Genomic DNA, 25,490 nt, shown 5'->3' on the forward strand with positions numbered 1-25,490 from the left:
ATCTGCATATTCTTGGCTCGTCAAGTTTAATTCGAGTATTCCACGTGTGCAAAACTGGCTTGCACCCGTTGTATGTGAACGTAGAGCTTATCACACCCGATCATCACGTGGTGTCTCGGCACGACGAACTGTCACAACGGTGCATACTCAAGGAGAACACTTATACATTGAAATTTAGTGAGAGATCATCTTATAATGCTACCGCCGAACTAAGCAAAATAAGATACATAAAGGATAAACATCACATGCAATCAAAATATGTGACATGATATGGCCATCATCATCTTGTGCCTTTGATCTCCATCTCCAAAACACCGTCATGATCTCTATTGTCACCGGCATGACACCATGATCTCCATCATCTTGATCTCTATCAACGTGTCTTCACATGGTCGTCTCACCAACTATTGCTTTTGCAACTGCTATCGCATAGCGATAAAGTAAATCAATTATATGGCGCTTGCATCTTATGCAATGAAGATACAACCATAAGGCTCCAGCCAGTTGTCGATAACTTTAGCAAAACATGATCATGTCATACAACAATTTATATCTCATCACGTCTTCACCATATCACATCACAACATGCCCTGCAAAAACAAGTTAGACGTCCTCTACTTTGTTGTTGCAAGTTTTACATGGCTGCTACAGGCTGAGCAAGAACCGTTCTTACCTACGCATCAAAAAACCACAATGTGGTATAATGATTGCTTTTTGATCTTCAGAAATAACCTTGTTCATTGAATTTGATTCAACTAAATTTGGAGAAACAGACACCCACTAGCCACTTGTGTGCGAAGCACGTTGGTAGAACCAGTCTCGCGTAAGCGTACGCGTAATGTCGGTCTGAGCCGCTTCATCCAACAATACCGCTGAATCAAGAATCAACGAGTGACGACAAGCAATATGTATATACCCACGCCCACAACTCCTTTGTGTTCTACTCGTGCATATAACATCTACGCATAGACCTGGCTCGGATGCCACTGTTGGGGAACGCAGTAATTTCAAAAATTTCCTACGCACACGCAAGATCATGGTGATGCATAGAAACGAGAGGGGAGAGTATTATCTACGTACCCTCGTAGACCGTAAGCGGAAGTGTTATGACAACGCGGTTGATGTAGTCCTACGTCTTCATGATCGATCGATCCTAGTACCGAAAGTACGACACCTCCGCGATCTGCACACGTTCAGCTCGGTGACATCCCACGAACTCACGATCCAGCAGAGTGTCGAGGGAGAGCTTTGTCAGCACGACGGCGTGATGACGATGATGATGATGCTACCGGAATAGGGCTTAGCCTAAGCACCGCTACGATATGACTGAGGTGGGTTATGGTGGAGGGGGGCACCGCACACGGCTAAGAGATCAATGATCAACTTGTGTGTCTATGGGGTGCCCCCTGGCCACGTACATAAAGGATGGAGGGAGGAGGAGGCCGGCCCTCATAGGGCGCGCCCAAAGTGTGGAGTCCTACTAGGACTCCCTAGTTCTAGTAGGATTCCACCTCCCACATGGAATAGGAAAAAGGGAAGGGAGAAGGAGAAGGAAGGAAGGGGGCGCCCCCTTTCGCTAGTCCAATTCGGACCAGTCCATGGGGAAGGGGCGCAGCCACCCTTAGGGCTTTCTCTCCTTTCCCGTATGGCCCATTAAGGCCCAATATGAATCCCGTAACTCTCCGGTACTCCGAAAAATACCTGAATCACTCAGAACCTTTCCGATATCCGAATATAGCCTTCCAATATATCGATCTTTACGTCTCAACCATTTCAAGACTCCTCTTCATGTCCCCGATCTCATCCGGTACTCCGAACAAACTTTGGTCATCAAATCACATAACTCATAATACAAATCGTCACAGAATGTTAAGCGTGCGGACCCTACGGGTTCGAGAACTATGTAGACATGACCGAGACACATCTCCGGTCAATAACCAATAGCGGAACCTGGATGCTCATATTGGCTCCTACGTATTCTACGAAGATCTTTATCGGTCAAACCGCATAACAACATACGTTGTTCCCTTTGTCATCGGTATGTTACTTGCCCGAGATTTGATCGTCGGTATCTCAATACCTAGTTCAATCTCGTTACCGGAAAGTCTCTTTACTCGTTCTGTAATGCAACATCCCGTAACTAACTCATTAGTCACATTGCTTCCAAGGCTTATAGTGATGTGCATTACCGAGAGGGCCCAGAGATACCTCTCCGATACACGGAGTGACAAATCCTAATCTCGATCTATGCCAACTCAACAAACACCATCGGAGACACCTGTAGAGCATCTTTATAATCACCCAGTTACGTTGTGACATTTGATAGCACACAAGGTGTTCCTCCGGTATTCGGGAGTTGCATAATCTCATAGTCTGAGGAACATGTATAAGTTATGAAGAAAGTAGTAGCAACAAAACTGAACGATCATTATGCTAAGCTAACGGATGGGTATTGTCCATCACATCATTCTCTAATGATGTGACCCCGTTCATCAAATGACAACACATTTCCATGGCTAGGAAACTTAACCATCTTTGATTAACGAGCTAGTCAAGTAGAGGCATACTAGGGACACTCTGTTTGTCTATGTATTCACACATGTACAAAGTTTCCGGTTGATACAATTCTAGCATGAATAATAAAAATTTATCATGATATAAGGAAATATAAATAACAAATTTATTATTGCCTCTAGGGCATATTTCCTTCAGATGTTTACCCAGGTTCGGGCCCTCTTAATGGAGGTAATACCCTACTTCCTTCTTGATTGATTTTGATGAGTATAGGGGTTACAAGATTTGATCTACCTCGAGATCGTAATGGCTAAACCCTAGATGTCTAGCCTATATGATTATGATCGCCTCTACGGACTAAACCCTCTGGTTTATATAGACACCGTAGGGGCCTAGGGTCGTACAGAGTCGGTTTACGGAGAAAGGAATCTTCATATCCGAACGCCAAGCTTGCCATCTACGCAAAGGAGAGTCCCATCCGGACATGGGGGAAGGCCTTCTATCTTATATCTTCACGGCCCACTAGTCCGGCCCATGTCACACAGCCCGGACGTCCGGGGCCCCCTACTCCAGGACTCCCTCACAAGGTGGAGCCGACACGCGAATCAATCCTTGACATAGCCTCGTGTATGTAGCCTTAGCAGAGTATGTACCCTCCTCTCATGCGTAAGGCCATGTAGATTTGTCAACAGCAAGAGGGTCACGTTGTACCGTGGCAATGGCATGCTGGAGGTGCAGCATTTGCAACTGAGCCATGAAAAAGATGTCTCCATAAATATCTTGTGCCCAAAGCTCGCCCATAATCGCCCGCTCAACAGTTCTATGATTGATCACTCGGGTGTCCACCAAAGCATGGATGCTCGGGGCTATGGGGCTCCAAATTTGGCCATGACGGACCCTAGGCCGACGGTCCTTGGATGGGCTCTCTCTGACGAGGTGGCAGTCTGCGGTGTTGTGGAAGGTGGACTAGCCGTTCACGGGTTGGAGGTGTTCGACCAATTGCCTACAAGGTAAAAAGTCCTGGCTCGGTTTTTTTGTTGTGCACAAAAGTGAGTAGCTTGTGATGGAGATTTTGGTATTATAGATGAGTACAATTGGTTCATCCTCTCCATTGAGTGATTCCTCATTGCGACAAGGAATTTGACATGACCGAAGAGGATGACATCGTGTTGATCTTGACAATGCGCGTCAACAAGAGGCCTAACTATGGTGGTTATGTTTTCGGCCGTGAGTTCTTGCGGAGGGACCGATAAGAGGCTCACAATCAATTGATGCACAAGTACATTTGTGTAAATCCAGTGTATCTAGAGCGATACTTTTGACGATGGTTTAGAATGTATATGGAATTGTTTCTTCACATTTTTCCAAATGCGTGAAGAAACATGACCGTTCTTTTCGAGCAAAGAAAAAATATGTCCCGCGGCTGATGTGTTCGGGCTGCTGTTGGAGATGCGGCGCCCTATTTTACGGCAGCTCTTGGAGATGCAAAAAATTTGATGCCCAAAAACTCACTTTTTGCTGGTCCAGATTTTACTTCAAGCACCTTAATGTGTCCTAAAATAGAGGTGCCATTAGTGATGCTCCGAGCGCCTCCATGACAATTGTATGCTATGGATTCATTCATGATGGGTGGGACAGGGGGAAACCCTTTCTTAGAGAAAATAGTCCTCAAAGTATACCGGTTAAGTTTATTCACACAAAAAAGTACCTAAATTCTAAAAAGTGCATACGCACTATTTCGCATCATCGAGCGGCTGGCCATGAGCCGTAGGATTTTGACGCGATGCGGACCTATCAGTAGATTTCTATCGTTTCGTGGTCGGCGTCCATTCCCCACCCTTTCGATGATCTGTCCCACACCTCCCCTCTCTCTTATCCCCTCCCTCTCCTCTGTCCACAGTGACACGGGTCGACGCGGCAGCGTGGTGCCGGAGACAGGGGATCGTGGATCCGGCGGCGGCGTTGTGCCGGAGACAGGGGATCTTGGATCCGGCGAGCTGACGGAGCCGAGCGACTTAGGATCTGCAGACGCGGCGAGGGAGGAGCAGGACATCGCCTATTGTGGGAGCGCGTCACCCCCATGGTGAGGGAGACTGACAGCTCGCGCGACCCTCGCGTAGCAGGAAGCGCCGCTGCGACGGGAGGAGGTAAGCGGTTCAGCGCGGAAGAGCTCGTGCGACCGCGGCATGTGAGAGGCGAGTCCCCGTGGCGAGGGAGTTAACTGGTTCGGCATCGGCAACCTGCAAGACTGCAAGTCGCAAGGTTAGCCCCCTTTTCAAACTAGTTTTTCATGTGGTTATCTCCTTCACTTGAGGATCGAGGCAGCCATGTGTGTTGCTTCCATGGTCCGAGAGATGATTCAGCAGGAGGTGTGGAGAAGACGTGGGGAGAGAAAAGGGGGATTGGTACACAAGAGCAATTTTTCCCCATCAAATTTGTTGGGCAGTTCTGCACACAACAGTTAAGCCATCATGGGAATTGTAGAAAGGATTGAGAGACAATTAGGGGCATTGTGTTTGAATCACTGCGGCAATTTTTGCAGGCAATAATAGAAAGACAATTATCATTACCAGTTTGTTCAGGAATTGTTGAATTAGGACATAGTAGTATCCCACATCAATTATCCTAAATGTTGTCTCAAAGAAGAGTTTAGAAGCATATGTCATACTCTATTTGAAAGTTCAGACTTCTTTTTTCTCTAAAAAAGAATTGATTTGCTGTATCAAGGGAAATCAAAGATGGATGAGAAGAAGATGATTCAGCGGCGGTGGTTGGGTTTTGTGGTTTCACGTTTTGAAGCTTCGCGTCTGCAGCTGCGGTTTCCGGCGAGGTTCCAGTCGCCGTGGATGTGGCAGATAGGTGGGGCATAGGGATGGATTCCTTGCTTCGGTCCCAATGTGTGTTGCGTCGGGTCTACAGGACAAGATGCTAGGTGGTGGTGCACCCTCTCCCCGTATGTGTTTCCTCGATAGATCTGGCTAGCTGCACAGAGAGCATTACGCAGTTGGCTAGTTAGATTATGTAGTTGCACAGGAACGGCAGGGAAGTTAAGTGCAATGCATAAAAGCATGTCCAGGCACTTCGGGGTGTTTTTGCACACACATATGCTCATTTGGCCTGCAATGTAGTTTAGTTGCGCACACATTGATGTTTAGTTGGCAGGACTAGTTACACACATATATGCTCAGTTGGTCTGCGATGTAGTCTAGTTGCACACACATTGATGTTTATTTGGCAGGACTAGTTGCACACACCAATGCTCAGTTGGTCTGTAATGTAGTCTAGTTGCACACCCATTGATGTTTAGTTGGAAGGTCTAGTTGCACACATATATGCTCAGTTGGTCTATAATGTAGTCTAGTTGCACACAAATTGATATTTAGTTGGCAGGACTAGTTGCACACACATATGCTTAGTTGGCCTGTAATGTAGTCTAGTTGAGGCATAAGGATGCAGAGTTATTGTCGCGCGCTGCAATAGGATGCAGAGGGGGCGGTGGGAGTATACAAAGTTGCTGTCGTGCGTGGCGACGACTGTGAGGAACCACACACGGCGGCAGACGGTTGCTCGAGCTTTCGGTGGGAGTGGTTCACAGGTTGTGGGCGATGTTTTGTTTCTGCGTTTGTATGGGACTCCGGCGAATTGTTGGTTGCCACGGAATTTTGTGTGTTGCATATGGGCTAGTCGTTTTGCTTTAGGTGTCCAATTTTAGTTTTTTTAGACAGGTCTAGCGAAGTTGCACGCAGAGCAGTACATAGTTGGCCAGTCAGTTAATTTAGTTGCACAAGAGCCTCTAGGTAGTCGAGTACACTGCCCAAAGCATGTTCAGTCTGGGGTGTATTTTCTGCACATACATGTATGCTCAGTTCGCTTGCATTGCTGTCAAATTGCACATTCTATTTTTGTAGTTGTATACTACATGGATGCTCGGTTGGTTTGCTCTCGTTGTTAACCGAATAATCAATGACATTTTTGCCAACTATATGATACGCCTGCTGCCGATGATGAGTTTTTGCATTTTTTTTGTATGCTACATGACTTTGTTCTCGTTTTTCGTGGCTGTAACTAATTTCCTCTAGTGATTGTAGTTAAATTATGTAGAAGTTGCATACCCACAGGTTGTTTGTGGGTAATTCACACAAGCCATTGCTAATATTTCAATTTCTTTTCTGATTTTTCTGTACATGATTTTATATCAATAGTAGGTTTGCATAACTAGTGCTTCAAATAGCAGGCTATCTATTAGAGAGACGCATGACATCCAATTTTAGTTCCTGCAGTTTATCCAATTTGGTCATTTTTGTAGTACTAGTTGGCCATTTTAGTATCCCTAGTTGGATATGAGCATGAGAAAGTTGCACAATACGGTGATACTTAGTAGGCAGTTTAATTATCTTGTTTCTACATAGTCACATTTCTTGTTGGCATCTCTAGCAGTTGTAGTTGCACACGAACCTCATAATAGTTGGCTTCATATATAATGCAAGTTTCTTTTCATACACGGAACTAATTCAAGTTGGCACCCCTACAGTTTGTAGTTGCACATGAACCTTATAGTGGTTGGCATCCATATAAGGCATAGTTGCAATGTTGCACATGAACTTGATACTAGTTGTCATCTTTAAAAATTCACTATTTTAACAAGTTTCCTGTCTTAATTATTTTAATTAGATGTGCGTGTAAGTAATTTGCCCCGTCCAACCAATGGCATGGGATAACAATCTAATCACCACAGTCACTAAGATGGGAGTTGAAAGCGCATGGTGTGTTTGACAAGGTACAAGCGAGTAGACCTTTTTTGCTCCCTATCTTTTGTTTTTTAATGCAGCTCCCATTTTTTTACTTGCACTTGTTTGTTCTGGTAGTTGCACAACTAGGAATATCAGTCTGGCACAGCAACCCATGGTAGTTGCACAGATGCACCTTTTTTCTCAATCTCAAAGGTAGTGGAAGAGGGAACAAACAAACAAATCAACATGAGTTTGAAACAAACAAATCAAATTTTGGCGGCACTTTTTTTATCAAACTAAACATCGAAGTAGATTCTCTCAGTTGCACACATGGGTCTAATCAGTTGCACAGATGCACCTACAAGTTGCACAAATAACACACATGATGGGCACTGTTTTTTGCTGTTATATTGCATTTTTTTCTATTTTCAAGCTTTTCACACAAGGTCTATTCCAGCTGCACACAATAGACACAAATCCGAAAGTACTTTTATTCAAGTCAAAACATCCAAATTACTTTTGTCAGTTGCACAATTCTTTTTTAAGTTGTATAGAAAGAAGCCATAAGTTGCACACCACAAACCTATCTAGTTTCAATATGTTGTCAGGTTTGATGCCACATAGTGTTTTTTTTTCTGTTTTTCCATAGTTTCACACAGGGGATTCTTCCAAATTTGGCCAAGATGACATACAACATGGGGTCCCATGTCTTCTCATGTAAGTTTTTTTTTCATGCATCAACAATCTTACAAGCAGTAACACATCTTCTTTTTGTTTTGTTTTTGTCTGCCAACCAGGAGCTGGATGAACTAAAACATTACTGCATTATAGATATGACTAGTAGACTATATGCAATAAACCAGAACATATGACCTATATATGTTACATTTTCGGTACAACATGATGTTCATTTATTTCATTTGTCTGTGTGTGAGTTGCACAATTTGAAACAAAGTTGGTTGGATTACCCGATCGAAATAGTTGGTCGCAACCAAATCAAAAGTTCCACAATATGCAATTCCATATTTGTGTGTTCCTGGGGTTTTATGTTTGTTTTTGCACAAGTTTAGGTGAACTTTTTTTGGAGCAGTTCTGTAGTTGCAGTCAATATGAAGAAGGATTGGAGAAGTTGAATTCAAGGTGAAGAAGAAGAGGAACATACCACCTTGATTCCTCCTTTTTTCAAGTTGAAGATCTACAGCAGCCTGGTATGTCTCACTTCTTTCCTTCTCTTTTTCCTCCTAAAAAACTGCATAGGTCAGATCTTCTTGTTCTTCACCTTGGCAGATCTTCCCTGACGGCTCCTGACATAGGGAAGGCTCCCATGGCGTGTTTCTGGTTGCTTCTTTTGTGGGGAAGAAGATGGTGGGCGAGGCAGCAGTAGATGGGTTGGTGTGCACTGCTTGATTGGTGAAACCAGGAAGGTGGAAGAGAAATGGAGGGGGGCAGAATCACGTGGGTTCAGGGCTGGAGTGGGACGCTGGGGACCATACGTTTTTTTGTGCTGTGGAGAATTGCCTTTTTCCTTTCTTTCCTTGTTGGGACTGGGAGGGGACATAAACTTATCGTATCTAGCATGCCGCTCGGGACCGCTAGGGAGCCAACGGCCGCTCCCTAGACGCGTCCAAAAAAGTATACCGGTTAAGTAGGGGTAAAGATCACCCCCCTCCCCCTAATATCAAAAGGAAAAGTCCTGATATTAATTATAGATTGAAATGGACGTCAACAAAAGATTGAAATGCGCTTTGGTGTCTTTATATTGTTATATATTACCATCGTTTTCTCCCCCGTGATGTTTTGCTGCCCCCATCTGCCACCGTGGACTATTCTTTTTTCTTGCTCCTTGCCACTGGCTGTGTCGGCGAGACGTCGGCGGGCGGACGGTATGTACGTAGCGGGAGAGAGAAAAAAGGCGGGGGAGAAAAATAGGGTGGGGCGTGCGGCACACAGTCAACGACTCTGCGCGCCGCCTTCCGACGGGGACGCGAGCGCCAAATCGGAGACGCCGCGTTGGGGAACGGGGTGTACGGACCGGCCGGACCCCGGTGACGCGCGAGTCGTCGGGGCGAGACGGGCTGCTTCAGGTAGCATTCCTGCTCGTATTCGCAGCTTATTTCCCAAGGAAAAACTCCCGCGGCAGGAAAAAGGGGAGACGTTCGATCCTCTCGGGGCACGGATACGAGCGGAGTCGTGTTGGCCACTTTTCCCCTCTCCTCGGTTCGCTTCTCACCGGCCATGCATCCGATTCCCTTCCCTTCCCTTGCCCGAGGGAGCGGCAACGGCCAACCCAAACGAACCTCGCGTTGGGGCGCGAGATTAGACAAAGCAAACCCGGACCAGAACACAACCCCAGAATGGACACGCACTAGGCGATCGCCCTCGGCTCCCCCCTCGTCCCCTTCCCTTCCCTTCTCCCTTCCACCTGCGCGGTGCCTAACCCCTCCTCCTTTCTCTCCCCCAGATGCGAACACCCCGCCGCCCCCTCCTCATAACCCGCCGACCGCCGCGCCGCCTCTCCTCCCACCTTCCTCCGGCCCCTTCCCCCCTCCAGCCAAGCCCGATTCCTCTCCCCGGTTTCCGTTGTGCTGTGGAAACTCCGCCAAGATTGGGTGGGATTCTGCGCTTGTTTTGGAGCCGGCGGCGTTGTTGTCATGTTTGATTGATGCTGCTATTATTCTTCGATGGAGGGGGTAGGGAGAGAGCACGATAGCTCCGTGGCGCTGCCCGTGGAGGATTTCGGCGCCGCCAAGGTCAGGCCAATCCAATTCTTCCCCCCTCCGCCCTCTTTTCTGTCACAGTATCTGTTTTTGTAGATTGTTGTCAGCATATGCCCAGACTGGAACCAGCTCATGTACACCGATTTTTTTCATCTGCGACTGCCATGGATCAATTTTATTTGACTTTTACCCTTCGTTTCCTGCCATTAACTCTTCCAAATGCAGGATACAACCAGCGTGAGCACAAAGCCTACAAGGAGGTACCCGCTCGCGTCATGGGTTGCCATACTGGCCCTGGCCACCCTTGTGGGCGTATACATATTCTCCTTATCTCTCAAGCAAAACGGGATGCTGTTCGGGCTCAGGCAGACCAACATGATAGAGAAAGAAAGGGAGCAGCCTTGCCACCACCCGGGAGTTCCAGAGACCGAGATCCCTTACGTGCACTTCCCCACACCCAATACTTATAGTAGGTATGGAGGTAGATAGATACACTTGGGCATCTGATTTTACGTTTTATAAGGCTGGTGAGTAACTTGCTCTTCTGTTTGTTTCTTTGTTTGTTATAGGAAAGAATGTGCATGCACACCAGTTAGATTCTTTGCTATCTTGTCGATGCAGAGGTCGGGAAGTGGATGGTTTGAAACCTTGTTGAATAGCCACGAGAATATTAGCTCAAATGGAGAGATTTTCTCTGTCAAAGACAGGCGTAGCAATGTCACGGCCATCACACAAACACTCAATAAATTGTACAATCTCGACTGGGTCAGCAGTGCCGCTAAAAATGAGTGCACGGCTGCTGTGGGGTTGAAATGGATGCTCAATCAGGTAATATTTTGCCATTAGTTGTTTACTGTTCTGTTAGTTACTCCATAAGGTGGGAAAAAAAAGTAAGACATGCTCATCAAATTAAATTTGAAGAACGTTATTTTGTCGCTGAATTACATGTTCTGTAAATAGCTGCGTGATAATGACTTGCCTGCTGCCCTTAACCTTGGCTACATTACCATGAAGAATGGTTGGTCAACTTTTGGAGCACTGCAGCACTATCTGATATCTGTGAAGTAACAATTAGTTGATGCACTGCCCCATGACCATTGCAAACTCTCTTTAGAACATATTCATAACATAAGAAGTCAGCTTGCCAGAAAGCGTTAATGGTAACATGATTTCATGGAAATAACCTGCGAAAATACCTTAGTAACTATCATAATGATAAGGGCAGCCAAGTACTAAAACCTCTTTTTACTTCTCGCCATTGCAATACTTTCCCCCCATTTTTAATCTTGTATGTTTGAATTATCAGCCTTGTTTAGATTATCTACCTATTAAATGTGTTCATTACATAAAGGGGGCCACATTCATTTTTTTTACCAAAAACTGTAGAGGAGGTCCTTGTATATATATTTTCTATTTATATGGTATATACAAAATGTAAGCATGTAAGCGTTATATGATGAAGATGCACAAGACAGCCTTCACATAAGAAGTTATACACTAGAGGCAAGAACATGCTTTCTTTTTTCTTTTCTTTTCTTTTTTTTTGGGGGGGGGGGGTGATACGGTAATTTATCTCAATGCTCTCTTTGTACTTTGTCTTTGAGGAAATCTAACGTTTGTTATAAATCAGGTTTTCCTTTGATTTGTTCGTAAGCAGTATTTTCTGTACTGTAATTATTTAATGTGCTGCATCTCTTCCGATAATCTTAGCCGGCCTGGTTTACTTGTTTTGATACGATTGTTTTGTGGAATTACAGGGTCTGATGAAACATCATCAAGAGATAGCTGAATATTTCAACCGAAGGGGTGTGTCTTTAATTTTCCTTTTAAGAAGAAACCTTCTGCAGCGATATGTCTCTATATTGGCAAATGATTATGATAGAAATACGAAGCAACTAAATGGAACTCACAAAGCTCATGTGCATCACAGAGGCCAGGTTCACCTTTTTTCCCCTTGATCTTACAGCCCACAGTGTGATAAATTTTATTTTATGTCTGCAAATTTTGGTATCACAAATCAAGGATGACCCCCCTACATCTTAGCGCACCTTTAACTACTTTATCTTCTGTGCTATTTTGGATGTGCCGCAGAATTAAAAAATTCTCCATTTTTCTTCTCTGCAGGCTGATGTTCTTGCTCAGTATAAGCCAACAATAGACACAAAATCGTTGATTGCTGAACTGAAAAGGTCTGATAAGTTGGCAGCTGATGGTTTAGTGAGTTTCAAGAAGATCCGGAGTATTGTCCTGTACTATGAGGATGTGGTCAGCAATCGCACTGTGAGCCCTCTTGCATTATGTTCATGTTTGGGAATTAATCAACATTTATTTCTCTCGGTAACATCTATTTTGCTTTCTTTCAGAAGCTTACAGATGTGCTGGATTTTCTGAAATTGCCAAAGATGAAGCTATCCAGTCGGCATGTGAAAATCCATACTAAACGGTTGCGTGATCATATTGATAATTGGACTGATGTTTCTAATACTTTGAATGGGACTCAATACCAGAGCTTCTTGAATGGTCGAAGATGACCAAATTAGCTAGGTGTAAATAATGTTGTAGTGAGTTTCATTCTTTTGACCCCTTCTTTCTCCCCTGCCATAGCTAGCAGAGTAAGCCAAAGTTGGCACTTGTGTCCATCATGTGCTAATTCAAAGGGCTCATTTGGTTTCCATTTGACGTCCTAACATATATATAAATTAGCTGATTAAATTAATAGCTTACCATACAAAGTTTTTAAATTCAGATAGAAGGCTTTTTTGCCCAGTTTAAGCTTTTAGTCTCCAGGACACGGATCGCAAAGTAGAGCAAGGGGATACCCTATTACATCAGAGCATACAAAGTTATGATCATCTTACACCAAAACCTCTTCCCTTAGATCAGAATATATAAGTGGTTGATGATTACATTATGTTTAGGTATCACTTCACTGTTCCTGATTATTGTATGACGATGTTTGGATAGCTGTAGATTCTGACGGCTGTAACTGATAAATGGGGAAACATAGTCCAATAAGACATGACCTGTTGATGATCTAAGGTAGTTAATTTATTATTGGATATTAGATGTTCATGATTTCAGGACATAATATGGGAAAATATACGATTATGATTTCCAAGTACAAATACTTAAGTACTGTTCAAAGTTATTTGAGTGCTCAATTTTGTGTCAGAACTTGATATACTGCAAGGACTATTAATCCGACATTGCACAGGTGCTGGTGCCTGATTTTGCTTTAGTTGTGATTTGTTTGCGAAATTAGAATAGGAGATACTAGAAATTCTATTTAAATCCATCTAATATACTTACTTTGTTCCCTAATTTCATTCAAGAGATCCTGAGGAAAATAATTGGGTTCCCACCGAGCTGGAACAATATGCTGATGGCTAGAAAAAACCCTCGTCTCTTCTATTTTAAAAATAAAGTAAAGATAAGAAAAATATCCTTAGGAATTAAGAGTTTGAAACCTTCAGGACATGGAATATTAATGGTGTGAGGTGCTTTGAAATATATTGCCTTGTAGCAGAACCTTTTTATTTTCTGTTACTTTCATTTCATTGATGATCACTACAATTTAAAATAACTGCTGTGCGGACATAATCTTCATTCTGATTTGTGACTTCAAAATAATACCAGATAACAGAACTTTCCTACTTTCTGTTGTTACTTGTCAACAATGACCACCACAGTTTAAAATGACTGCTGAGCTGAAGCAATCTTCATTCTAGTATGTGATATTATTCAAAACAACATTAGTCCCTTTTGCCCAGATGCACAATCGATAAGAAAATAGTAATGTACTAATCCTCATTCTATAATATAGAACCCCTGGTAAGTTCAATAAGCAGCTTAGCTTCCTATCGACCTTCAATTATGGTAACAGTCGCACTGCCGAATATGCTGCTGTCTGGTTTGCTTGATGACGTCTCTGTTTCCATTTGAATTCTTTTAGCTGCAAAACCAGGCTGCTTAGGAGTTGGCAATGTGGCAATATCTGTAGCAGCTAACATCATAAGCACTTGAGACATCAATGGACGATCATCTGGGTTCTCTTGCACACACAGGAGCCCCACTCTGGTGCATTTGAGTACTTGATCTGAGTTGAACGAGCCATTCATGGTTTCATCTGCTAATTCTACGCCTTTCCCTTCGTTCCATAAGCTCCATGCCTGCAGAATGAAAAACCTGACGAAGTTATCTTGAAATTTAACTGAGAAACACAACTTCTATGTATGGATGACTATGTTCTTACATGTCCTAGAAGATTTAGGTGATTTGAGTAGGAGTACACCCCTCTGTTTCTTCTACCACTTATTATTTCCAGCAGTAATACGCCGAAACTAAATACATCTGATTTGACTGAGAAGACTCCATCCATTGCATACTCTGGAGCCATGTAGCCACTACAGAATAGCCACGTCAATATGATTAATATTGGGAAACTCATTTGTATAATCAAATATTTGTTTTCCCTGTTATCATACTTACTATGTGCCAACGACTTTACACGTATTTATTTCTGTCTCTTCACTGCCAAACATTCTTGCCATCCCGAAGTCAGAAATTTTGGGAATCATCTCCTTGTCTAGAAGAACATTACTTGCCTTCATGTCTCTATGGATGATTCTGTATCTTGAGTCCTGGTGGAGATACAGTAATCCTCGAGCAATGCCTTCTATGATAGAGTATCGCACTTGCCAATCAAGTTGGATACTGTTGGACTTTTCTGCTGACATATGCAAACACATGTTGGTAATTTTGTCAGACAATATTTGAGGTCAGAAAGTGAAAGGTTGAGAGGTTACCAAATAGGAAGTAGTCAAGGCTCTTATTTTCCATGTATTCATAGATAAGTAGCCTTTCTTGTCCACTAATGCTATAGCCAAGAAGCCGGACAAGGTTCCGGTGCTGGAGTTTAGCTATTAACATAACCTCATTCTTGAACTCATCGAGACCCTGTACGGATGTTTTTGAAAGTGTCTTAACAGCTATTTCCTGTCCATCCTCGAGCTTACCCTGTAATTTTGAAAGAGATGCTTTCAAACTTTAGCAGATCAGAGTTTTCAAATTGCCGTAGTTTGTTGATTTAAAATGATTATGTTGTTCCTTTCGATTAATTAGTGTTCTTGATGTTGCTTATTGTTTCATCAATATGCATTGTGTAGATATGCCATATAGAATGCTAACCTTGTATACTGGTCCAAAGCCACCCTCGCCGAGCTTATTATCGATGGAGAAACCATCGGTGGCAGCTGCAATTGTCCCCAGATCAAATATCGGCAGTTCCAAGTCATCATTGTGACTACTTCCATCATACTGGCGGGGAGTGCTGCGTGAACCGCCGCTCCATTTACTAGATCCTGGAGACATAAGAATCAGAATAACATTCAGAAACGTCATGTATTAGTTCAGTTGGAAGTCTAGTGGATCTGGATGCTACCTGTTTTTCTTGCTTTCTTCTTCCCTCTTGTCCAGAAGAAAACACCAGCGATTGCTAAAAGGAATGCCAGCGCGGAGACGCAGGCGACGACTGCGATTATTACGTGTTTCTTCTTGGATTTACTTGTTATACCTGTGTGATAAACCATGAACGGTTAGTTTGAGGATGCATATGCCTGCACATTCATCTGGAGTTCTAGAGGAACAGATGCTTTTATGAGCATCCCAAGATGTCACATGCTCTTTGCTCTGCTTCAGCAGCCGAGGCCTGAGTGCGAGCTTCAGATGCCCCCAAGAGCTCTGGCGCTACACATCGGACCAGCTTGCAGTTGCAAATGAATAAAGCAAAGTGATGCCTGACCGGGCCCGGGCTGCTGCTGCTTTGGCAGATTTGGTTGTCTGGCTTTTACTACTGCAATTATTGAATCCTAAAACGCTTTGTAGCTCTGCATGTGCCGAGTGGTGCTGAGCGACCAACCCGACCACGTTTTGTGGTTTGTGGCTGTGGAGGCCCCGTCCTACCAAAAAGACGCTGCTGCGGCGACCACGTTTTGGCTGATTAATAACCTTCTCACGGAAGCTGGGTGTCGGACGCCTGCCTATGGTGATGGTGATTTGGTTTCCAGCAGATTTGCTGTGGCTGCCATGTTATGAGCATCTCTAGCAGATCCCTTAAAACATCCTGACTCACAAAATAACCATCAGTTTACGGTTTTCGACGAAAAAAATGTCCCGAATAAAAACCATAAAAGCGTTTGACCCGTAATTTTTTTTGATGGGCGCGGTAAAATCCTCCCTTGATCCGCGAAAACAAAGCCCCCCTTCCCCTAACTCCTCGCCCAGTCGGTGCCCTGTATCCCGTGAAAGCGGTTAGTAGGACATTTCGGCGCGTGCGCTCCCCGTAGCCGCCCGGCGCCCGCCCCGGATCCGACGAGCCAAGCCACTGCGATGTCGCCGCCGCCCTGGATCGACCGCCACGAGCCACTGCCCACCACGAATTCACTGAGCCGCCACCGGTCGGCCCCCGCCCCGGATTCGCCGAGCCGCCATCGGTCGATGCCGCCCCGGTGAGCCTCTTTTCTTTCCCTTGTAGCTCGGTCGCAGAAGTTTCGTTGATGCGAGTGTCTATGCGTTTTTTTTTGTAGATGGATTTGAGCCGTGCGAGCAACTTTTGCTCGAGGATTCGTGCTCGTCCGACGACTCAGACGTCGAATCGATACTCGAGCGCCATCGTCAGCAGATGGTTGTGGCGGTCGTAGCCGTGAAGGAGGTGGAGGATCGAAACCGCAAGAGACGGCCGTCGGCCGTCTTTGCATCCCTCGCAACCGCCATCTCGGGAATATGATGTTGATGCAAGACTACTTCACGGACAATCCAACCTATTCGCCGCACCTCTCTCGGAGAATGTATCAATTGCGCTGATCACTCTTCGTAAAAAAGCTTGCGAAGCCAATTGCCGGTTTTTTACTCAAAGGAGAAACGTCGCGGGCTTGTTGGGTTTTAGTGCCTATCAAAAAAATCTCCGTAGCTATGCGTGTGATTGCATATGATATTCCGGCTGACTATGCCGATACTATAATTGAGTCAGTGCGTAGGTTTTGTCAAAGTGATGATTCGAGTCTTGTGGTCTTGTCTATCTTCGTGAACCCAACGAGGAAGACACAATAAAGTTGATGGCAGCAAATGAGAAGCAAGGTTGGCCCGGCATGCTAGAAAGCGTTGATTGCATGCATTGGACTCGGAAAAACTGCCCGAAGGCATGGCACGGGCAGTATTGTGGCAAGTCTCGTGATGCAACAATTGTGCTAGAGGCCGTAGCATCCGAGAATTTATGTATTTGGCATTGTTTTCTTTGTATGGCGGGTACTTTCAGTGATATCAATGTGTTGCAACGGTCTCATTTTCTTTGCTGGACTTGCTAGTGACGATGCTCCAACTTGCAACTTCATGATGAATGGATATGAGTATACAAAGAAGTACTATCTAGCAGATGGTATTTATTCCTTTTGATGTACATTTGTGAAGAGCATCAAAAGTCCAAAACTGCCCACTGCCGACGTCGACGTCGTGGAGCATCAAAAGGTCCAAAACCCATGGCATGTTGGTCCGCTCCGCAGAGGCTGCGTTACTGCCGACGTCGTGGGTTTGGCCTCATTCGGGAGGGCGGCTCAAGTTTCTACCATAAGAGCAAGCGTTTAACTAATTCCTAGCATTGTTGCCTCATGACTGCCAACCAAATCCATGGCACGCTGCACGGGCTTCATGCTAAGAGCATCTTCAGCCAAGCCTCCAAGACACTTTTCTTAGTCGATTTTTTGGCGTCAGCGTATAAAAATCGGCTCAGTCACGTTTCCAGAAGTCTAATTTTCGCCGATTCGGACCGAAATTGACGTTGGCGAACCCAAGCCGAACCCGACGCGCTGGGGGCGATCGGGGGCGCCGGGCGAAATGGTTTTGGCGCAAAAGAGCCGCGGGCCCGCCGAGTCAGCGACACTCGCCTCGTCGTCCCACGAACGCCTCGGTTTTCCGCGGGAAATCAATGCCAAAGCTACTGCCGGTCAGCCTTCCATTGATTCCTTACGGGGCGGCTCTTCACGGACGGCGCGACGCCGCCTCACTCCCCGCCCCGCGTACTCACGCCTCCCCGGCGGCTATAAAAAGCATCACCCCACCCCCGCCGTTGACCACAGACGCCGTGCTCCCTGTCTCTCTCTAGCGCCGCCGAACCTCTCTGTCTCTCTCTCCGCCGCCGACGAATCTCTCCTCTCTCCCAGCCCATCCACGACAATGTGCGAGCGGTTCCCCGGCGACGGAGCGGCGGCCAACGGCTTCGCCGCCGCTCGCTGCAGACGTGGGAGGCGTACCTGCTATTCAAGGCGAACATTCCGGCGCCTCCAGACATGCGCGCTGGGCCAACAGGATGGAGGCTCAGCGCCGGAGGCGTCCCCATCCCCCCTGCCGGACGTCGTCGCGCGCCCCGATCACTTCGCCGGCGAGGTCGACCGCGTTCGGTCGTCGCTGACCGAGGAGCAGCGCGCCTCCCCACAGTATGCCAGCGACAACCACGAGACGTGGGCGGCGTACTTCCAGCACCGTCAGGAGCAACGCCTCGCCTCCTCCAACGGGGCACCGGTGGTGGCGGGCGGCCGGTGGAATAGCGAGGGGCAATGACTGTGGTGGTCCGTCCCCGGCCGGATGCTCCGCGAGGTTCTCGCGCACCTCGAGGGCGGCAACAACCCGCCGCTCACATACCCTCGAGGGCCGGCCGCCGCTCCGGTGCCCCGCCGTGCAATGGATGCCAAGGAGGTTCGTCTCCGGCTCGTCATCCTCGTCCCGTTCCTCCTCCCACTCCTCGTCCCACTCCTCTGGTTCTCCTGCGGTGTTCGGCGTCAAGGCCGAGCCCGCAGCGGAGACCCCGCTCGGCCGGCGCACCCGCCCGGCCGGCATCATCATCAACGAAGGCGGCGGCCGCGCCTCGTCCTCGGCCCCTCCCCGACTCGTCAAGCCGAAGACAGAGCCAGGGCTCCCCGTCGTGAAGACGGAGCCCCGGCTCGCCGGCGGCGTGAAGGAGGAGGCGCTCGACAACGAGGCAGCCCTCAAATGGGCGCGCGACGACTGGCTGCAGGCGGAGAAGGAGCGCCAGTGCGCCGCCCTCGCGCGGTTCGAAGCTCGTCCCCGTGGCTGTGACGAGGGAGGTATCGTCGTCCTCGAGGACAGCGACGACGATGATGACGCGCCGCCACCGCCTGTCCACCATGGAGACGCCGGACAGGGGTCCAGCAGGGGCGGCCGCGCCATCAAGAAGGAGAAGGCCGCCGACGACGATGACGACATCGGCGACTTCGTCGCGCTGATCGAGTTCTTCGCCCCATAGATTAGTTTTTTTTAATAATTTATGTAAAACGCCGAACATGTTTAATATGAATATTAAGTTTGCCGAATTTTAGCCGAACTTCGCCGAATTCAGCTTTTAAAAAAAAATAAAAAACGCGTCCGGGGTGACCCTGGGGCGAGCGGCTGGGAACCCGCTCGCCCCCGCGCCGATTTAAGCGCGGCTCGCCTCCAGGGGACACGTAAAATCGCTCTCGGAGGGGCCAACGGTTGACGATGCTCTAAGGTTTATAAGCACGAAGCAGTAGAGAGTGGAGGCTGCATAGCTTTTCTTACGGAGGAAGACTGCATAACCCTGTCCATCTTTCAGTTGGCAAGGAGCATCTTATCACTAGAGCTTTATCCTCATTAGCGAAATTTCACCCACCAACTCCCTCAAAAAAAGAAAAAGACCTACCAACTGGTGGTACGATTCTAGCCACGTTCCACGTGCCTCTCGTGGCCTACAAAGGCCATGCATGCAACATTGGTCCTTCCCTAGTGTAGTGTAGTGTGGTAGTACCACACGTCCAAATCAGCCGGACTCACCCCGGGCCACATCACGAAAGAGCATTTGATTCCCTTGGGAAAAAGAGGAAACCCCGTCGCATCGCATGCTGCCCGTCTTCTTCGTCCTTTCGATCGTGGCATCAGACAGAGAACGTAGTATCAAAGCATTGAGCGTGGGGGGGAGATACACGTTGAGGCTCGACGGAGACCTCACAGACCAGGTGTGATTCCCGCCGCAGCCGGCCGACCTTGACGCGCTCCTGATCCGAGAAGCCGATCGACCGACGTCGCCATGTCACGGAAGTCAGAACAAGCTGAGTGGCCGAATCCCCAATTCCAATTCCCCATCGGTTTGCCGTCCCAATCGGGCAAATTCGGAGCGATTTGCGAGGGCGCAGTAGATGCCTTTGCGAGAGCGATCGCCACCAATCTGCTTGCCAATGGCATGCAAGCATTCACACGCGATGCCTCTGACCGAACAGAAATGGATCAACGTGTCGACTACCGAGCATATGCTACGTAGGAGTATGCCCGAAGCTTAGTGAAACAAAAGTGTAACGAGGGTGCGTACGTTCCACTAGAAATTTCGGACCTTGGGTCAGGTGAGATGCACGGTTGGAGTCGTGGAGCCTCTCGTTTCGGTGGCGGCGCCTGTTCCACCGTACTACTACTAGCTCGCATAATTGAGCTTTTTGCCGCGCTGTGCAGATCAAAGCTTGCGCTGCGCCTTTTTCGGATGCATGAATGGCCCTGCTTTCGGGATTAAAAGCTCTCGGGACCAATTCATGGAGCGATGGCTGGCTGTGGTCTGGTCCCTGTCCAACTTAAGCACCGCCTTTTTCTTTCCTTTTTTCTCGTAAGATCGGGCTCATGATAGAGAGAAATGCAAGGGAAAGGACGCGCTACAGTACAAAATGCAACAGTGGCTCTCGCCATCTAACATGATCCCCTAACAGAAAACGAGCGGAGCCCCATTTGTTTTTTCGCAACAGCCATATGTAAATTGCTTGAATTTGCAACTCGGGTAAGTGGGGTCGGGAAGAAGACGACGCGCAGCCCTAAGGCCGAAGATGGCGCCCCCGTGGCGAGGTGCGGTGATGTCGAGGAGGCCTTGGACAGGAGCAACCCGAAGCACATATAGGGGGCTCGAGGGTTGACTGGTTCAGATGGGTGTATGGGCTCGCTGGAGAAATCTGGTGTCCGGGGAGGTTCAAAGGGGTGGCTGGGGAATGCGGCAGCACGACGGTGGGGGAGGTCACGAGGCGCACATGGTAGCAACAGGCGTCCCAGCCGACGCTGGATTAGGCGGACCGAAATAGGTGCGGTCGGGAGGTTGAGGTAAGAAGATCAGCTGTTTGATTTCGATCCGAGATTGCTCAAAAATCGACTTGCCCCATACCTATTTTTAGGCTACTTATAAATAATCAGTCCCTTTTTTGGTCTCTGTGCAATACACTGGGGCAGGTCTTGTGGCGCCGCCGTGGCACCTCGAATCCTTTTGGTGAACTCGCTGCCGTGACATGAGCCTTTGAGGCGCAATGTACTCCGTTGGTGGCGACTCTTGGACAACGCCTTCGTTGGGCCCGACTAGTTTCTGCTGACCACTTGCAATTACTTGGCGCTTGGGTGCAGGGTACGTTGATCCAGTTTGGCCTCATGGTTTGGTCGTGCTTCCGGTTGGCCCGGCTTTGGTTGTGGTGTGGTCTTTTGTGTTATGTGTCCTATGAGATGGGCTAGGCGTGTTTAGTTTGATGTGTGTTAGAGGGCTCAGCACCCCTTGTTCTGCTGAGCCCAACTGAGTGTGGTGCCTCCCTTCTTATCTGTATGATTGTTCTCTCTTACCTATCAATGAAAATATGCAATCCTTGTATATTTGTGATAAAAGATGCTTCTATTTGATGGTTGAAGTATTTTTTTAGGCAACACTATAATATGTCAAATATACATTTTATGGGGCTGACACATTTAGATGTGCCATGTACATCTAAGTAACTCAATAAAATATATAAATAAAGAAAAATAAAAAATATACCCACACGAATTTTCATGTAAAATCAATAACATAGGACCCAAATGTACAATATTTTATGTGCTTTAGCAAAACTATTTTTTTATATACTAAGGTCATAGTGTTGGTATCGAAAATACAGTTATTCAAAAGCATATCTAGATATGCTTTAAGTATTGCATATTTAAGTACTATGTCATTGATTCTACACTAAGATTCGTGCAAGCATTTTCTTTGTTTTTTTAGTTTGATTGAGCCACTTAGATATGCAATAATTGGGCACATACATACCGCTGGAAATATACTGAGGTCATTTTTTAGATACCAACACAATGTTTTGTTTTGAGCGAACACTATGTAATGCGAATGTGGTGAAATGTGCTCTAACCCGTACGCACGTACGTACGAATGTTTTTCTTTTTGGAATACTACTATAAGTTAGAATACAAGATACGTACGTATATGGAGGAACGCGGCGTATGTATTGTAGTAGAATGCAGAGTATGCGTACCGAGATCGGCGGCGGCGAGTCGGACGAAGAGTTCCTGGCCGAAGTCCGGGTAGACGCGCAGGTCGGTGAGCCCGGCGCTCCACATGACGCAGCCGGAGCCGTCGGCGCGGCGGTCGGCGCTGACGTTGCCGCTGGCGTAGGCGGCGCAGGAGCAGTTCCGGAGGCACGCCTGCCGGCACTGCTCCAGGCTGAGGCTCATGTCCACGAGGCTCCGCACCGTGTCCGGCACCTTGGCGTGCCTCAGCGTGACGAACCCGTCGGTGCCGTTCCGGCAGTCGAGCGGCGTCGCCCGCACGCAGCCGTCCCGGCCGTCCCGCAGCGCCCACGCCGCCGGCGACCTGGGCACGAAGCCGCGCAGGCAGGAGCAGACGGGCATGTTGTTGGTGTCGCACACGCCGTTGGGCCCGCACGGCGACACGGCGTCGCACTGGTCCTTGGGCGCGTACCAGTAGAGATTCCACGTCCCGGCCGCCTCCACCCACGTCGACCGCTGCAGCACCCCGTTGTTCCCCGTGGTGTTCAGCCCCAGCCTCGATATGATCGACTCGTTGTGCACCTTGATGATTACCGAGCCGTCAGGTGAGCCGTGAGAAGTGTACTACTCCCTCTGTTTCAAATTACTCGTCGTAGAAATGAATGTATCTAAAACTAAAATATATCTACATACATTCATACCTACGACAAAATTCAGAACAGAGGGAGTACGTGTGCGTGCGTGCATGAGCGATGAGTTTCTTACGTGGAAGCTGTACGTGACCTCCTGGGCGTTGTTGATGAAGCTGAAGGTGAAGTCGGAGTAGGTGACGGTGTCCGGCACGCCGGTGAACTGGACGCCGTCCCAGGGGCCGGAGCGCCAGACCAGGTCGTCGCCGTTCCAGATGAACACCTGGGGGTCGCCGGACGTGACCATCGCCATGACCACGGGGCCCGGCGAGGGGTCCGACGGGCTCTTCCACGCCGTCAGCGTCCGGTTCCGCCCCTTCACGAGGTCGACCCCCAGCTTCATGTCCGGGAGCAGCGTGTCGGTCGGGTAGTCGAACCCCTCCCACGCCACGCCGCCGCCCGCGCCCGCGAGCACCAGGTTGCCGCTGTCCAGGATCCGCGCCGCGGGGCTCGCCAGCGCGGCCGCCGGCTTGACCGACCACACCACGGTCGAGTTGGCCGTGGCAATGGCGAGCGTGCCGGTGGCGGACACGGAGAGCGTGGCGCCGTGGTTGTCCGCGACGCCGCCGGGGATGGGGCGCTCGCGGTTGGCGACCCAGACCACCGTGCGGACGGAGACCTTGCCGTACCAGACGCCGACGTAGGTGCTGTTGGCGCCCGGCGGGGTGAAGAAGCCGAGCACGAACTTGCCGTCGGGGGCCGAGAGCAGCGTCTGGTTCGCGGCGAGCGGGCGGCCCGGCGTGACGGCGTCCCTGGCATGGCATGCCGTGGACGCGAGTAGCAGGGGGAGGACGAGGTAACAAGCAAACGACGCCATGGCTCGATCTGAAGGAGCGGTGCCACCACGACACTGTGGATTGTGTCACGCTCACGCGCGCTGGCGTTCGGGACGGTAGCTGCAGGATAGGGCGTTGGTGGAGGATTGCTGCATGTCGTCGTGGAGTGCAGAGTGGCTGCTCACTGCGAACCTGGACAGGAACTCTTCCTTTTAGTAGAGAACGCTGGAGCTCCAGAATCTCCGATTTCTGCAACGGAGTTCAGTACAGATTGGGTAAAAGAGCTCATTGAGTAATACGAAAATAAGGACTCGAGACAGGGAGTCGGCCGGGAGAGTTTGTTTCTGTCTTTTGTGGCTCATGTCTCCGGTTAGACACATACATCACTTCTTGTCAAAATTTGATCTTTGATTTAAGTATTAAAAAATAATTCTATACCCTAAAAATAGTATCATTGGAAACCTTAAATATGAATCCAACAATACAAGTCTTGTGACATGCAACTTATAATGTGTTAGTCAATGTGCTTCAAAAAAAATTGTTAGTCAAATCTACTGTCAAAGTTAGGCACAAAATACGAAGGGACCAGTAAACCTACACATAGATAGTATCAGTCTCAAGCTCCGGGTGAAAACCCGAGGTCTGACTCTATTGGTTATATCTAGCAATAGTGATGCTTATTGTGTTGTTACCTTGTTGAAGGCATTGCTCGGACTTGTTCTTCAGGGTGAAAACCAATGATCTAGCCTTTGATGGCTGGATCCGGCGACGGCGGCGCTTATACGTCCGTTCCCTTCCTTAAGGCGTTGTTGTTGGAAATCCTTTTCGGCGTACCAATGTTGTCAAGTGGTTGTAGGTGTGGATATGGTTGTTGTTGTAGATTGTTGATCATTGTTTCTATCGCTTAAGAGTTCTTTTTTTCATCATGCATAACTTTGGTCTTGTTTGACTTTGCTAGTTGCTGGTGTAATTTTTATGTGTGTGTGTTGGGGTTGGCTGTGAGCATACTAGTTATGTAGAGACCGGGTATGTTGCTCAGCATGTTTGTATCCCCTTGATGCTTCATTTTGAGCTAATAAAGTTCATCATTTGTCAAGAAAGGGATCATTAAATGGACATCACCAAATGTTCACGGACACGAACGTTTCCGCGGACATTCGGTGGGGTAGAGGACATCTAACCGGAGCCATCAAATTTCCGGTCCATTTGAAATGGATCAAACACAAAACATAGACGAAACTTGAAGCAAGTTCCATATATTACATGTAAACTGATGATATTTAACAAATTTAACCTAAACTTAAACTAAACCAAACTAAAACTAGGCCAGGTGCCATCGTCTTCATTTTTGTGCCACTGGCGAAAGACCCGCCAGGCGTCACGACATCCCTGCCAGGCCACCAAAATACACATGCACTTTGGAGGGAGTTGTATGTCGACCGGGCGCCAGCGGCAGCCGTCCGACTCGACGGTGGTCTAGGACAGTTCAAGGGCCCAAGCCTCCGCGAGTTCGAGTATGCAAGCACATAGGCCGACACCATGGAGAACACCACTCGGGTCTTGGCAAATGCCGCCTTGCGCCGCTCTGGGTGGCACGTCTATACCTCTACTTTGCACTTTGGTGATGATGCGTTGTAGGCGCCGATGCCTTTGAGGTAATAATTGAGGCGCGGGGGCACCTCGGACAACGCCAGGGAGGACGACTCCTCCTTCTTAGTGGCGGGGAGGACCAGACGCCATTGCTGCCCGGCT

The 25,490-nt window shown here is 47.9% G+C and overlaps 3 protein-coding genes across 14 annotated transcripts; 2 read left to right on the forward strand and 1 right to left on the reverse strand.

Annotated features, from left to right (window-relative positions):
- Positions 1 to 4,336: 4,336 nt before the first annotated feature.
- Positions 4,337 to 12,677, forward strand: LOC125545008 (uncharacterized). 11 transcript variants are annotated; one of them, XM_087547695.1, is made up of 9 exons: positions 4,337 to 4,776; positions 7,186 to 7,291; positions 8,315 to 8,452; positions 8,532 to 9,994; positions 10,187 to 10,434; positions 10,531 to 10,789; positions 11,719 to 11,898; positions 12,086 to 12,241; positions 12,325 to 12,677. In XM_087547695.1, exons 4-9 carry the CDS (start codon positions 9,926 to 9,928, stop codon positions 12,490 to 12,492), a joined length of 1,080 nt encoding a protein of 359 aa, XP_087403821.1. In that variant the 5' UTR covers positions 4,337 to 4,776; positions 7,186 to 7,291; positions 8,315 to 8,452; positions 8,532 to 9,925; the 3' UTR covers positions 12,493 to 12,677. The 11 variants fall into 11 exon arrangements, with proteins under 11 accessions (XP_087403821.1, XP_048564793.1, XP_087403820.1 ...); XM_048708836.2 differs by having other exon boundaries at positions 8,335 to 8,452; XM_087547694.1 differs by having other exon boundaries at positions 4,337 to 7,291.
- A 987-nt stretch (positions 12,678 to 13,664) lies between these two features.
- On the reverse strand, positions 13,665 to 24,050 carry LOC125545007 (receptor-like serine/threonine-protein kinase SD1-8). Of its 2 annotated transcripts, none has more exons than XM_048708832.2 (8): positions 23,039 to 24,050; positions 22,300 to 22,855; positions 15,402 to 15,533; positions 15,149 to 15,321; positions 14,767 to 14,977; positions 14,450 to 14,687; positions 14,214 to 14,364; positions 13,665 to 14,130 (listed from the first exon to the last, which is right to left on the reverse strand). In XM_048708832.2, the coding sequence occupies exons 1-8, from the start codon at positions 23,777 to 23,779 to the stop codon at positions 13,819 to 13,821; spliced, it is 2,514 nt and encodes an 837-aa protein (XP_048564789.1). In that variant the 5' UTR covers positions 23,780 to 24,050; the 3' UTR covers positions 13,665 to 13,818. The 2 variants fall into 2 exon arrangements, with proteins under 2 accessions (XP_048564789.1, XP_048564788.1); XM_048708831.2 differs by having other exon boundaries at positions 14,450 to 14,690; positions 23,039 to 24,048.
- Positions 15,540 to 21,650, forward strand: LOC125545010 (uncharacterized). The gene is made up of 2 exons (XM_048708841.2): positions 15,540 to 21,118; positions 21,245 to 21,650. The coding sequence occupies exon 1, from the start codon at positions 18,450 to 18,452 to the stop codon at positions 19,272 to 19,274; it is 825 nt and encodes a 274-aa protein (XP_048564798.1). The 5' UTR covers positions 15,540 to 18,449; the 3' UTR covers positions 19,275 to 21,118; positions 21,245 to 21,650.
- Positions 24,051 to 25,490: the final 1,440 nt, after the last annotated feature.

The sequence above is a fragment of the Triticum urartu genome, chromosome 3A (assembly GCF_056163025.1).
Source record: "Triticum urartu cultivar PI428250 chromosome 3A, HENAU_Tu73, whole genome shotgun sequence".
NCBI classification, from domain to species: Eukaryota; Viridiplantae; Streptophyta; class Magnoliopsida; order Poales; family Poaceae; genus Triticum; species Triticum urartu.

Excerpts from the sequence above, each read along its gene's own strand:
- LOC125545007 (XM_048708831.2), bottom strand. The coding sequence starts at position 23,779 with ATGGCGTCGTTTGCTTGTTACCTCGTCCTCCCCCTGCTACTCGCGTCC. Across the intron at positions 14,978-15,148 it reads GCTTTGGACCAGTATACAAG|GGTAAGCTCGAGGATGGACA; the intron begins GTTAGCATTCTA and ends TCAAAATTACAG. Across the intron at positions 14,365-14,449 it reads TGTAAAGTCGTTGGCACATA|TGGCTACATGGCTCCAGAGT; the intron begins GTAAGTATGATA and ends GCTATTCTGTAG.
- LOC125545008 (XM_087547694.1), top strand. The coding sequence starts at position 9,926 with ATGGAGGGGGTAGGGAGAGAGCACGATAGCTCCGTGGCGCTGCCCGTG. Across the intron at positions 10,790-11,718 it reads TGAAATGGATGCTCAATCAG|GGTCTGATGAAACATCATCA; the intron begins GTAATATTTTGC and ends GTGGAATTACAG. Across the intron at positions 12,242-12,324 it reads ATGTGGTCAGCAATCGCACT|AAGCTTACAGATGTGCTGGA; the intron begins GTGAGCCCTCTT and ends GCTTTCTTTCAG.
- LOC125545010 (XM_048708841.2), top strand. The coding sequence starts at position 18,450 with ATGCCAGCGACAACCACGAGACGTGGGCGGCGTACTTCCAGCACCGTC.